Source organism: Papio anubis, chromosome 1 (assembly GCF_008728515.1).
Source record: "Papio anubis isolate 15944 chromosome 1, Panubis1.0, whole genome shotgun sequence".
Taxonomy (NCBI): domain Eukaryota; kingdom Metazoa; phylum Chordata; class Mammalia; order Primates; family Cercopithecidae; genus Papio; species Papio anubis.
This window is the reverse complement of record NC_044976.1, coordinates 116,312,848-116,328,308: the sequence shown is the minus strand read 5'-3', so window position 1 is coordinate 116,328,308 and position 15,461 is coordinate 116,312,848. Positions and strand designations below refer to the sequence as shown.

Below are 15,461 nucleotides of genomic sequence, written 5' to 3'. Positions count from 1 at the left end.
GGAGGAGGGTAAGGATTGAAAAACTACCTATCAGGCACTATGCTCACTAACTGAGTGATGAAATTGTTTGTACACCAAACCCCAGTGACATGCAATTTACTCATGTAACAAACCTGCACATGTAACCCCTAAACCTAAAAATTGAGAAAAGAAAAAAATATGTGCCGTAACAATTTTGTTTTAAAATTATGTTTGACTGAAACAATTTTTAAATGTTTTAAAATATAAAAAAGTTTAAACGTGGGAATTTAAGAAAATGTTTTAAAATGTGGGGAAACTGAAACTGAACTGATGGTTTTAATTTTAAAAGCCATGTGGACGATCTGCCAGATGAATAATCTGCTTATGGCTATGCCATCAACCCATTGATTTCCTCACTTCGTTGTAACCTAAAGTCCTTAAAACAAGAGTTTCGTGTTCTTATCTTTGTAATTCCACCCTACGTCTAACAACCCTGAGTGCATGGTCGAGCTAAACCAATTGTTTTTAAGTTGATTGTGGTAGACCACAATCTTCGTTATATTTATTTTGAATTAAATGAAAACGTTTTTGATTTGATTTTGTCTTTTAGAAGTATCAGATGCAAAGAATAAAGCTTTCAGCAAGTTTGGATCTTTTTCTGCCACCTTAGAAAATGGAATCTGCCTCTCAATAAGTTACTATGGATCAAATGGAATGGCACCAGGTGAAATGAACACAACAGAAAGGATAAGTGTGCCCCACTGCCCAGGGCCCCTGCAACTGCCCATTCTCAGTCTGCTCACTTGTCAATAACATGTTATGATTTAATGTTCCTCATAGTTTTTCCTGCATAATAGGAATAGAAGAGGGGTGTGTGTGTGTGTGTGTGTGTGTGTGTCTATATATGTGTGCATACATATGTGTGTATATAAGTATATATATATATATAAAATCTTTCATACATAGATGCATACAAAATAAAAATGCTTTGAAATGCTTTGACATTTTATATAATCCTTTATATAATCACTTATACGTATAAGATTACATGTGTGTGATATATATACATGTATGTATACATGTATATGCACACACATATATACCAGTTATCCTTGTCAACTACTCCATAAAAATGAGCCTTTTAGTTGGGTGTTAAAGAAACCATAATTTGCCAAGGAATCCTCTTGGTTTTCTTTGTGAATCCTGTAATTATAAAACTGTTCAGTGTGCTTCAAGACATTAGCCTTAAAGGAGCTACTAAGTGGACAGAAAGCTTTCTTTCTTTCTTTCTTTCTTTCTTTCTTTCTTTCTGACAGGATCTTGTTCTGTCACTTGGCTGGAGTGCAGTGGCGCAATCATGCCTCACAGCAGCCTCAAACTCCTGAGCTCAAGCACTCCTCCCACCTCAGACTCCTGAGTAATTGGGACTATAGCGCACACCACCACACCTGGCTAATTATTTTTGGTAGAGGTGAAGTCTTACTATGTTTCCCAAGCTGGTCTTAAACTCCTGTGCTCAAGTGATGCTCCCACCTTGGCCTCCCAAAGTGCTGGGATTACAAACGTGAACCACTGCACCCAGCCTTCTACCCCATTTTCAGTAAACAAATTATCCAACTGGAACTATTTCTTTACAAACCACAAAATAGGATGTCACTTTACCAAGAACCAATTAGGAAATTTGTGGCTTCCCATGCATTTTAGAGGGATCTAACCACAACATATTTTTTTAAAGTATTATAAAATCAAAGGTAAACTCAATGCTGCCTGAACTTAAAGCTATATGTTAGTGTCAATCATGGTGATCCAATTACCTGTCTTTCTATATAGTTTCTTTTTTGCAGTGATAAATTTTTCATGGATAATTATAATTTTATTTCTTACCTTGTGCCAGATATCCTAGTACTCTACTGAGTTTGAGAGTCCATTAGATTTCTTAGTATTTTGGCTTTATTGGAGTTTTTGTGTTTTAATTTTGTCTTTGTCTTTGATTTGTTGTTAAATCAGCAACTGGAGAAGTCATTTGATGCCTAACAAATTTTGTATTAAAATCCATTATCACTACACAGTCACTAAAAATTCTTACCTCTTCTTAATATAGGTTATCATTATTTTAGATTAAGATATTTATACCTACTATCAATTCTGTTGCTCCTATTCCTGAGTGATTTTCTTAATCCTGATTTAGTCCTTAAATTAATATGTAATAAATTTTAAACAGATGTTCCTAATTTCAAGATATAAATATGGCATTTGAAAATGTTTATTGTGTAGATAAGTAATATTTTACATCCTATATGTTTTTTTAAAAAGTTGAAGGTATGTCAGGAGATCAAGACCATCCTAGCTAACACGGTGAAACCCCATCTCTACTAAAAAATACAAAAAAACTAGCTGGGCGAGGTGGCGGGCGCCTGTAGTCCCAGCTACTCAGGAGGCTGAGGCAGGAGAATGGCATAAACCCAGGAGGCGGAGCTTGCAGTGAGCCGAGATCACGCCACTGCACTCCAGCCTGGGCAACAGAGTGAGACTCCGTCTCAAAAAAAGAAAAAAAAAAAAAAGTTGAAGGTATAAGTCTTTGGAAAAAAACACATACATACATATATATATGTATATATACACACACACATTTTCTAAGGGTTCATATATAACTGATATTTAAGAACTTTATCTGCTAATGGCTAAACAGATTTCCATTCCAATTATCCCCCTTTAATTGGGTATATACAGCTAAACATAATTTAATAACCTTTTGGACAAATAAAAAGTAGACAATACAGCTATGAAATAGGCAAAAATATAAAAAAACCCAATCAAATCTTTGGACACTACTTCCTCTTGCTAAGAGGAATAGATCATTCTTGCTTCTTACTGCCTTTCAGGGCTCCTACTGAATACACCTAAAATTAAGAATCTTAATCAGGCCCCAACTTAAGTTTTACATGATTGTTTACCCAAACCCTGAATGACAACCGACCTGATCCATTTTCCCATAGAGAAGTATACCTTCCTACCCTATTATTTCTATGACTTTCAGTTCCTTGAATAAACTATGCTGTCTCTTACATCTGCCCATTTTCTTATGCTGTGCCACTACTCAGAATACTTTCTGTTGTCATGTGCACCACCACTTAGCAAGGTAAAAATTGTTGTCAACTTGTATAAATTTTTGAGTTGTAAATATTATTTCACAAGGATATCAAATTTGAATGTTGAATCAACTTCATTTTTACTTTTTCTGTTTTTAGAAGATAAGGATCCTAATTTAGAAACAATATTGAATATCCCTTCAGCACTCACTCCAACAGTGGTTCCTGTTATAGTGACCGTTCCTCAAAGCAAAACTAAAGGGAAAATAAAAGGCAAAGAAAAACCCAAAGAATCTCTTAAAGAAGAAGAGCACCCAAAAGAAGAAGAGAAAAAGGTAAACGAACCTTGCTGTAGATTCCCAAACTCTGTTTCTGCTTCAGTGTTAACTTTTTTAAAACCATGAATTACGTCAATAGTGTTATTACAGTGCATACATTTTATTGTGCAGATACATTAATGTCCCTTGTAGTCTCAACTTTGAATAGACAAGAAGGATTTGTACACAAAAGTTGGGTTACCACTCCAGGAGACATATTGTCATACATAAGTTGTCTCAGGTCATTCATTCTAAGTTTGGAAAAACTTAGTTCAACCTTTTTTCCACTCTATTTCTTGGATTTTCTTTGCTTTTGATTGGTCAATTTGCTGCCATCCCATATTTTTAATACTTTGTTTAGCTCCACTGAGATGAATAACAATTGGAAAAAAAATATATTCAACCAAATAATGGAAACAGTTTCATTTGGTCAAGTTGGTCTTAGATATTGATGTGCTAAGAATCTAACAAGACTAACAGCCCACCTCTGATTAAAGAGAAGTCCACCTATTACCCCTAGCCCTTCATCATAGTACACACACACACACACACACACACACACACTTTGACTCTAAATGTTTTCCTAACAGAACAAAGATCAAAAGATGGTTCTGCTTTTACACTGTTGGTGGAAGTGTAAATTAGTTCAACCATTGTGGAAGACAGTGTTGCAATTCCTCAAGAATCTAGAACCAGAAATACTGTTTGACTCAGCAATCCCATTACTGAGTATATACCCAAAGGATTATAAATCATTCTACTATAAAGACACACACTTGTATGTTTATTGCAGCACTGTTTACAATAGCAAAGACTTGGAACCAACCCAAATGCCCATCAATGATAGACTGAGTAAAGAAAATGTGGCACACATATACCATGGAATACTATGCAGCCATAAAAAAGAATGAGTTCATGTCCTCTGCAGGGACATGGATGAAGCTGGAAGCCATCATTCTCAGGAAACTAACACAGGAACAGAAAACCACCGCATGTTCTCCCTCATAAGTGGGAGTTGTACAATGAGAACACATGGACGCAGGAAGGGGAACATCACACACCAGGGCCTGTCAGGGGTCAGGGGTAAGGGGAGGGAGAGCATTAGGACAAATAGCTAATGCATGTGGGGCTTAAAACCTAGATGTCGGATTGATGGGTGCAGCAAACCACCATGGTACATGTATACCTATGTAACAAACCTGTACATTCTGCGCAAGTATCCCAGAACTTAAAGTAAAATTAAAAAAAAAAAAAATTTAAAAAGAGGGTTTTAAAACACAGGTAACAAGAAAACTACTGGTTAAGTCTTGACTATTGGTACTTACTACTAAAAAAATACAGTGAAAAAATAATCAACTACGGGAAGATAAAAATATGTTTAAAAGTCCAAGAACCTGGGTTTCAGACTCTGGCCTTTTAAAAGTTACGAGTTTTAAATACGACAATGCCTCTGCACCATATTTACATAGGTATGCTAGATAAAATTTCTCATGCCAGGCCACTTGACTCTTGTTAAGTAAAAATATTCAAGTATTAAAACAGAATAACTCCAGGTAATTCTTTTAAAATTAATTTGGCCAAAGGCATCTTGCTAGCAAACTAATGTGTTCACTCAATGTTTTTTAAATAAATGATAATGGAAGGATGAAGGATGATAACTGGTTTTATGTGTGATGATAGATTTGCCATGGCAGGTTTGCATCTTTGAGCAGTTTTGTTCATTTTACAGAATTTCATAAGCATTTTTCTCTTATTTTTGCTTTGCATTTTTAATTTATTTTTAGCTAACTATTTATATGTTTTTCCTCAGTGACAAAGAAAAGGCAGAACAACTTAAATGTTCAACAGTAGAAGACTAGTTAGAAAAAAACAAATATCCACCAATTGGGTACCAGTGGAGTGATTTTGGTGGTTAACAAAAGAGAACCAGTTAGAAAAATTGAAATGATTATCATTAGGGATTGTTTGAAAGTTAGTAAGTAAATTTCATTCTTTAGTACATATAACCAAACAAGGGATTTAGGCATAACTGACATAAAATTAATTAGGATTTTAAAGTAAACACACCCAAACCCTCATTAATTTATAAATAACTTTATAATTGTTTTACTTTTATTTTATTACTTTCATTTGCTACAAAAGCAATATGTGCTCATAATAGAAAACAAAGGACAGATACCTTAATAGCATAATATCTCTAGCATCCAAATTGTAAGAACATACCAAAAAAAGTGATGGAGATGTTGGTCTTTCAAACACTTTTTCTGTATTACTTTGGGCTGCTATAAAGAAATAGACTGGATGATTTATAAACAATCAAAATTTATTGCTCACAGTTAAAGAGGCTGTGAAGTCCAATATCAAGATATTAGCAGATTTGATGTCTGGTGAGGGCCTGTTTCTCTTATTTTATTTTATTTTATTTTATTTTATTTTATTTTATTTTATTTTATTTTAGATGGGGTTCTTGTACTGTCACTCACACTGGAGTATGGTAGTGTGGGCTCAAACTCCTGGGCTCAAGCAGTCATCCCACCTCAGCATCTTAAGTAGCTGGGACCACAGGCATGCACCATCATGCCTGGCCAATTCTTTTAATTTTTAAGGAGACTGGGTCTCACTATGTTACCCTGGCTGTTCTCTAACTCCTTGCCTCAGGTGATCTTCCCAACTCAGTCTTTCGAGTAGCTGAAATTGCAACCACAAACTACCATGCCCAGCTATTCTTCATACAGATGGTGCCTTCAGTGTGTCATCACATGGCAGAAGAGAAATAGGCAAAGGTGTTCCCATCAATCTCTTCTTTAAAAGCACTAATCCCATTCATGAGGGTGGAGCCCTCATGACTTAATCACTTTCTAAATGGCCCCACCTTTTAATACTGTCACATTAGGTGTTAGGATCCAACATATGAGTTTGGGTGGGGGCCACCAACATTCATATGCCAGCACTGCTCTTATGCCTACATATCCAAACAGAGGTATCTTTCAAGGCCTACTTCAAGCCCCAATTATTTCACAAATCCTTTCCCAATTGTTCTTATTAACTTTCACTATATCTCTATTTTCTGTGAAAAGATGTGCCGACTATTGTTACTGCCATTTGTCCCACCTGTCTGTGTGCCAGTCTGCAAGTAGAATATAAATTGCAAAACCAGAGACTCATGTGTCCTTGCAGGGTCCACCTAGCTCTGTGCAAGTCAGGTCCTGAGCACTCAGCACATCCTTGCTTAGTCAAAATAAATAATAACTCATTTAGAAAATGACAACCAGTTATTCACATGCTGAATTATTTACAGGAAGAAGTAGAACCAGAACCTGTTTTACAAGAGAATTTCGATGTTCCTATCTTCCAAAGCCTAAATGTGTCTTGCCCCAGTGGGCTCTTGTTGACTTTCATTGGGCAAGAATCTACAGGTGAGTGCTATATGGGGTAGGGTGGGGAAGCGGGGAGCAAAATGGCATGTAAAAAACAGGAAATTGTGTATTTTCTTACCAGTTAAACATATGTCTTATTGATAATGAGCAATAGACCTTTTTCACATTTTTAGCATTTACTATGGCCAGGCACTAAGTACTTAGTATACATGTCAAAAATACAAATATTATGAGCTAGATACTAACTACTCCATTTTACAAAATAAGGAAATCGGGGCTTCAGGAGGCTCAGTTACTTGCCTAAGGTCACTCAACTCCCAAGTGGCAGAGCGGAAATGCCATTCTCAGCCCAGTGATGACAAAGCCAGTGCTCTTAAAAACTTGTGTATATTCCTACGTCCTTCACTCTACAGAGGGTCATGGGTGCAGCATGTTGCTGGTCTGACCAAAACAAATGACACTGGACACAAAATACGTAGAGATAGATGCAGATTAAATAGGTTAAGAAAACCAAGTCTTCTTTTTCATGTGTCCATATATAATTTTATAGTGTATTATCTCTGTTGGTTCTGTACCTGACTCCTAACTTCTTCAGCTACGTAAATAAGTACAAGTAAGATTTCTTTAATTAACCTGATGAGGCATCTGCATTTGTAACTGAATCTGAATATCATTTAAATAGAAACTCACTGTTGCAGTAGAAGTAGGAGATGCAACAAAGCAGGCACTGAACAGGGACTTGAGTTCTAAAGCTGACCCTGATGCCAATGAATGATGTGGCCCTTTTAAGTTACTTAGGGTCTCAGGGCCATGTTTTCTCATCTGAATAATACTACATTACATTAGCAATTCTTTACAGTTTCACAACTTAATATCCTTTTTCATATAATTCCCTTATGTATATCACATTTGAAAAGTGTATCTATCAAAGAAAAAGGCTATGCTTATTTAAAAATAATTTAATATTTTATTTACTTGCCAGCCTCCTCCCCACCCCCAAAAAAACAGAAACTAAGTGTTGAAGTTAAATTGTGCTTCTCCTTAGGCATTCTGAATTATTAAAAATAGCCCATGGACCCTGCTCCATTCCCAAGAATCCCTAGTGGTCCAGGTTTTCCCACTGTGTTGAATGGTCACTGAGTGTCTTCCAGTCGAAGAGCTATGAGTGTACTCAAAGAGATGTTGCTTTCAAATTCAAGGATATATTTGTTTGCTTGTTTGATCCTGTTACCAAACCCCAGCTTAATACCCCTTTCAACTGTCTTTTCTAGTAGTTTCATTATCCAGCCTAATATTTTCCTCCTTATGTTAGGGTAGACAATGTAGTTAATAATAACTCATCTGTTTAAAATCATCCATATACTATGAAAATCCTAATTCAAGTCTGAACATAACAACATAAATACCAAAGTAGCAATATCTTCATCAGGGTCAGCCTTGGACATTAGGGAAAGACAGCTATCATGGGATAAGAGGAAAGAGCCTAGACTTGAATCCTTTCCTGAGTGACTTTTTGTTTTTGGCTGTTAGTGGTGGTTGCTTTTATAGTATAAGAAAATGATTCAAATTTCACTTCTCTTACTTACCAGTTGTGTGTCCTTAGTGCTGGATGGTTACTAAGTGTCTTCCAAAGTTATAGCTTTCTAAGTTAATAACCTCTCCAAGCCTCTATTTCTTCATCTGAAAACTCTGGAAAATTAAAGTGCTTATTTTAAAGGATTGTGAAGGCAGACTCAATAAAAGATACACGTATAAAGCATTTAACATATAGAAGAAATAGCCCAATAAATGTTTATTGGTTTATCATTATTAGTAGTACTTCCGTGATTTAAGGGGTGCCATGATTTTCCCATCAGGCTGATACATAGTTCTTAAAATGCTATCATTATGTGTTAATTCCTTTGTGTTAGGGCTTTTTGGCCCCAATAAACCATATTATAAACTAAGAGGAATTTATTCAGTTAGCAAAGCCTGACTAGGTACAGTATGCCAGAATTTCTCCATAATAGTGCTTGCTTTTGAAGGAACTTATTAAGTGCTTTTCCCCTTGATTGCCAGCTAACAGCAGAATGCTAAGATAAATCTGGATTTGGTTAGAGATGAGGGGATTATGTTAACGTTAACTTTGAAAGATGACAGATGACTTAGGAAAGGCAAGCCTGAGGGGGTGACTTCCCCTGGGGCTATGGGCAACCAGGCACCACCAGGGAAGCGTGTGTATCCAGGGTGGAAAGTTTAGTCAAAGGTGAGAGATAAGCACCAGTGGGCAGGAAGAGGAAACACCTAATTCAGCAAAACTCTGCTTCCTTCATAATTTTGCCTGAATTTGTCCTAGATTTTATTAGAGAGAGTGGCTTGCACATGGAGAAGGTACCTACCAGGTGTTGTAGATGACCTAATTTACTACCTTTGAATGTAACAAGGTCAGCAAAGAACCACTATTCTAGGCCATCTGTCATAATATGGAAACTGCCCTATTACCCACATGCAGACAAAAGAAAATAAGCACCAGGCATGGTGTCTCACACTGGTAATCACAGCACTTTGGAAGGCTGAGGTGGGAGGATCGCTTGAGGCCAGGAGTTTGAGACCAGCCTAGCCAACATAATGAGACCCTGTGTCTACAAAAAATAGAAAAACTTAACAGGGTGCTATGGTCCAAGCCTGTAGTCCCAGCTGCTCAGAAGGCTTGAATCCAGGAGTTTGAGGCTGCAGTGAGCTGTATTTGCACCACTGCACTCCAGCCTGGATGACAAAGCGAGACCTTGTCTCTATTTTTAAAACAAAGAAAAGAAAAGAAAAAGAAAATAATTAAGCAAGAAGATAAAATCCAGCCCTGCAGCATTGCCCAGTTCACAAGAAAGCTTTATTCTTTTTTTAGGTCAATGTGTTATAGATGAGGAACCCACCTGGGACATCATGATCCGTCAGAGCTACCCCCAGAGGGTGAAGCACTGTGAGTTCTATAAAACGGTGATGCCACCCGCAGAGCAGGAGGCTTCAAGGGTTATCACCAGTCAAGGCACTGTTGTCAAATATATGTTGGATGGATCCACACAGGTAAAAGAATGTGTTAGAGAAGTTATTCTTCCCTGTTCCAAAGTAAAAGACAGGTTATGGGTAAGGAACAGTTCTATAGCAGGGAAAAGGAACAACTCACTTGAAAAAGGAATGACACCTTAAAATGACAAATGATAAATAATGTAGTTTAGAATTTAAAAAATCACTATGCAGAGCAAGATATGAATAAACTTGTCATTTCTCTGCATGATCTAAGATTGCAAACTGAACACAGTTTTTTCCTTTTCTCCCTCTCAAGATATCTTAAACTAGTTTTTAACATTTAAATAATGAATTCATAGTGGTACTGGAGAACAACAAAGCATGTCATCAATAATAGATCAGAAGATTTGGAGAATTTCTTTTAAAATGCAGATCAGATGCTATCAAACTGATGGAGAAATATGCACACACAAAGTTAAAACATACACAAGAGGAGAACATGCAGCAAAACTAAAAGTCAAAATGGGAGTTCTAACACAAACATTTGCACATGGAGCTCTGGGCTCAGAAAATGAGGGTAGTTCCCCAGGTAACTCACTGTCACCTGGAGGATGGGAACGAGAAACCTTAACAATCAGAAGCCATATCCCTGCTCTTTCCTTCCCCAGTGATCACAAAACAGGAGCTCCTGTGAGCAGACACTGTACCACCAAGAAGTAAAAGGGATTCTCAATGAGAAAGATGACCGTGCACTCAAGAATCATAAATCTTGGAAAGAAAGCAATCCCATAAAAGTAAAGTACATAATTCAGTAACTGAAAGAAATAGCACCTGAAATTAAATACTTTAAAAATTTTAAAGTGGGTAAAAGTAATATAGGCAGACTTGAGAGGTTAACAGTTCACAACATAACAACTTTTTTTAAAGTAGCTGAGGAAAAATATCAAGAGTTCTTAGAAATTAGAAATAATTATGAATGATCAAAAACGGGAGGGGGTAGATTATGAGGGAGAGAAAAGCTGAGAGATGTGGAAAAAGGGTCCATATAATATAATTTCCAGAAGAAGAAAATAGTAAGAATGAAGGGAGAAAAGAATCAAAGACATGACATAAGAAATTTTCACAGAGCTTAAAAATAATACTTCAGATTAAACAGGGCAACCGAATGACAATCAGAACTGATATTAATTGTCTTTAAAGGATTATCTAAATATGCCGTCATGCAATTTTAGGACTGCACGGATAGACAATCCCAAAAGTTTCCTGAAGGAAACAAGTTACCTACACAAGAATAAAAACCAGATAGACATTTGACTTCTCATCAGCAACACTGACCTTAGTCCTTGTCACGTTTGTTGGGAGTGTCTAGGTACCGATATCAGGTAGACAAATCTATGGTACCTAGAGACACTGTACATACTAGATAGATATTAATAGAAACTACAAATTTAAATATGTGATAAAATTTTAAAAACAGTCATTAGAAAAATTGAAATAGAGTTTATAATTTCCCAATCGCAAAGGGGAAAGGTGAAGAATGGAAAAAATAAAACTCAAATCAATCCAAGAAAAGATGGAAATAAAAAGAAAAGAAAAGAAATAAAATAAAAGGTAAATAGAAAATATAAAATAATATTATTGTGGTGGTAACTAGGCTATTGTCTCTGAACTCCAGATCTACCTTTCTATAATCTGCTTTGTGCTGCTGGGTCTGGAGGTCTGCAAACAGCGCTTCTTCTGTGGATCATGTTGAACCTATTTCCATTTGACACACAGTGTTTATTGTTAAACAACGTCTCCCTTGCTTCTGAGAATGCTGGAAACTTTTGTTCTTTCTTCAGATTCTCTTTGCAGATGGTGCTGTGAGCAGTAGTCCCAATTCAGGTCTTATTTGTCCTCCTGAAATGCCAGCAACCCCTCACAGTGGAGATTTGATGGACTCTATTTCTCAGCAGAAATCAGAAACGATACCGTCTGAGATTACCAACACAAAGAAAGGTAACAACTGAAGCCTCTCAGTTTATAATGGATTTACTAAAGTCTCCAAGGGCTTAGTAAGTGTTCAATATTATTATTATTATACTTGTAACCTTTTCTATGAATATATTCTTATATATTCTTATACATATATACATATAAATGAATTCTTGCTATCACAGAATTACGTACTGTTTCATGAAATGCTTTTCTCTTAGTAATAAATAATTAACAGTTTCATATGTTGTTACACATTCTTACACATCAGGTATAATGCCTAAGCTGCAGTTTTAGGGTTGATTGGGCAGATTGATGATGTCAGGATTATGAGTGGGCATCTCTGTGATTCTCTTGAACTTTTCCTCATAATTGCAAGAAGGTATATCAACTCTAGGCATGAGGTCCTCATTCAGCAACTTCCAAGAAAAGAGGGCAAATGCAAGAGCTTTCTTCAAATGTCTCTGTTCATCAGGAAGGAAAAGGAGTTCCAGAACTCCACGTCTCACCCCAGCAGACCTGTCTTGATGTCATTGATTAGACCTGGCTGGGGACCAAGGTTAGAAAAACAAGTACCTGACATTTTTTGCCTCTGTCTCAGGAGACAGCACTACTAGTAGGGAAAAAAGAAGGTGAACAATACTTGGATAAGCAATGAACAGGGTCTGCCATAATCTAAATTGCAAGACTGCTGTCCTGAGAAGTGTTTTCAATTTATACCCCTACCACAACCACAGGAAAATGTCTACTTCCTCATACCCTCACCAATGCCAGATATTATCATTCTTTTAATCTTATTCAGCATGATAATCAATGCATCTTATTGTGTTGATTTGCATTTCTTTAATTACTGGTGAGGTTAAACATCTAAAGATGTTTACTGTTTGTTTGTTATTTTTTTTTCATTTTATGAATTTCCTATTCACATCTTTTCTTGGTTTACCATTGTGATGGTCTTCATTTTCATATGAATTTGTAAGATATATTTATATATAGAAGGTGCATATTTGTGTAACAGGAAAAAAATCTGGTGTTTCAAATATTAAATCAGCTAACCCTCTGTGAGGCACATATTTTAATAATCCCCAATTTACAAACCAGAAAATTGAGGGAGAGAGGTTAAGTAATTTCCTTGAGGTCTCTTAGCTAGCAAGTGGTAGAGCTGGGATTTGAGTCTGGGTCCCTAACCCCTAAATTACACTGCCTCTCCTGCCTTACAAACTTTTCTCGATTTCTCAATATGCCTTTAATGATCTAGATTTAAATCTAGAAACCTAGATTTAATCCTTTTTTATCAGTTTCACACATCTCACCACAGTACCCAGAAATATTATATGGAAGCAACTGGATTACTTTTTAATTACTCAATATTTAGTAAAACAGATTTTCCTTCAGTAGTAGCAGAAGGATGCTGGTTAGAGAAGTATCCAGGTAGCTTTCCAAACTTCTTGGCTCAAGGGTTCCATCTTTGGTGGATACAGAGGACTTGATATAAGAGTAGTTTGTGTAGCCACTTTTCTAATAGCCTACCCTGGTTCTGGAGAACTTCTGCTTCTAGCACAGTGTGCCCCAGATTTTCTTCACAGCCCTTCCATCCAAGACGATGCAATCACTTTTTAAATTAATAGGCTATTCTTAGAGCAGTTTTAGGTTTACAGAAAAATTGAGTGGAAAGTACACAGAGTTCCTGTTTACTCTGCTCACAGTTTCCCAGTTATTAACATCTTGCTTTAGTGTTGTATATTTGTTACAACTGATGAACCAATCTTACATTATTATTGACTAAAGCCCATAGTTTACATTCGGGTTCACCCTTGGTGGTGTACATACTAAATCTCATGTATCATACAGAATAATTTTGCCACCCTAAAATTCCCTCTTCACCTATTCACCTTTCTTATTCCACCCATCCTGAACCATGCACACCCTACCCCACCAAACTCCTGGGAACCACTGCCCTTTTTATTGTCTGTATAGTTTTGCCTTTTCCAGAATGTCATATGATTAGAATCATACCTTAGGTAGGCTTTCTAGACCAGGTTCTTTCACTTAGTAATATGCATTTAAGATTCCTCCCTGTCTTTTTGTGGCTTGATAGCTCATTTTTATCACAGTTTGATTGATATTAATTTAATTGATATTGCATCAATTAAATTAAATATTATAGATAATATTTTATCAAATCCTCAGATTGTTACAATTCTTTGGTTAATATTCAAAGTTCTGAAAAAGTTTACTTTGATTCTTTTTAAAAACATTCTCATAGTTCTTAGGGAGGGGTAGGTTTTCCCTGGTCTTTACTTGTCATTCCAGGAGTGTATCCCATCTCACAAGAAATATGTAGTATTTTTCTTATTTTTCAATCCTAACTACTTATTTCCACTATAGCTTTTTATTTGACTCTTGAATTATTTAAACTTACTTCTGGATTTGAAGCCTATGTGGTATTTCTGTTTGTTCTTATAACTGATTTTTGATGAACAATTTAAAAATGTGTTTAAATGGTCAAGTTTTTTTAAATGTCTGTGCTTGAAAAGAGCATGTATCTTGTTATTTGGTACAATGTTCTCTTTATGTTTATTTGATGAAATGTGTTAGTTTTAATGTACAGATCTATATCTGAGTCCAGCAAACAATGCTGTAAAAGGCCATAGAGTAAATATTTTAGACTTTGGGGGCCATATGTCACTGTCACAACTACTCAACTCTGCCATTGGAGCATAAAAACAGCCATGGGCAATACGTTGTTAAATAAGCCTGGGTCTGTTGTATTCTAATAAAATTTTATGTGCACTAAATATACTAAATTTGAATTTTATATAATTTTCATGTTATAAATTATTACTATTCTTTTGATTCTATTAGCTATTTAGAAATGTAAAAAGAATTACTACTTCACAGACTGTACAAAACAGACAGCAGGCCTTATTTGTCCATAGTCCACAATTTGCCAACCCCTATTCTATATTTTTACAGATGTTTTAAATGTGCTACATCAGTTTACTTAGCAAAAGGATGTTTAAAGAAAAGATAGAATAGTCTGTTTGGTGCTGTGTTCCTTATCATTTAATCATTATTTCTTTATTTGTGAAATAAATATGTCTTTTTTATAGTTCTGTCATTTTTCTTTATTTATTTTAAGGATATGATAGATATTTATACATTTAGAATTATTGTATCTTCATTAATTTAAACTTTCATCATTATGCAATGACTTTCTTTTTTTTTGTTTTTTTTTTCTTGAGACGCAGTGTCACTCTGTTGCCCAGGCTGGAGTGCCAGTGGCGCAACCTCAGTTCACTGCAACCTCCACCTTCCACATTCAAGCAGTTCTCGTGCCTCAGCCTCCCAAGTGGTATTACAGGCACGTGCCATCACAGCCAGCTAATTTTTGTTTTGTTTTGTTTTGTATTTTTAGTAGAGACAGGGTTTCACTATGTTGGCCAGGCTAGTCTTCAACTCCTGACCTAAAGTGATCCGCTTGCCTTGGCCCCCCCAGAGTGCTGGGAGCCACTGCTCCTGGCCTGCAATGACTCTTTATTCTAGGATTCTTTTTACCCTAATGTCTGTTTTGCTTGTTTTATTATAGCTACACCAGCCACTATTTAATACTTTACCAGTATAACTTTTTCCACATTTACATTTCACCTTCTGTGGTTTTTGTTTAAATGTGTCTCTTGTAAGCAGCAAACAGGTGAATATTTTAATAATTCAATTTGAAAATATTTGTCTCTAGGGTT

General features: G+C 36.0%; 1 protein-coding gene across 6 annotated transcripts in view; it reads left to right on the top strand.

Annotated features, from left to right (window-relative positions):
• Positions 1-15,461, top strand: part of SPAG17 (sperm associated antigen 17) — a 232,623-nt gene that overhangs the window by 148,730 nt on the left and 68,432 nt on the right. For all 6 annotated transcript variants that reach the window (XM_021922730.2, XM_021922743.2, XM_021922725.2 and 3 more), the window contains 5 exons: positions 572-685; positions 3,210-3,385; positions 6,666-6,783; positions 9,626-9,804; positions 11,589-11,745. In XM_021922730.2, the coding sequence (XP_021778422.2) occupies positions 572-685; positions 3,210-3,385; positions 6,666-6,783; positions 9,626-9,804; positions 11,589-11,745 (744 nt within the window). The remainder of the gene's footprint in view (positions 1-571; positions 686-3,209; positions 3,386-6,665; positions 6,784-9,625; positions 9,805-11,588; positions 11,746-15,461) is intronic.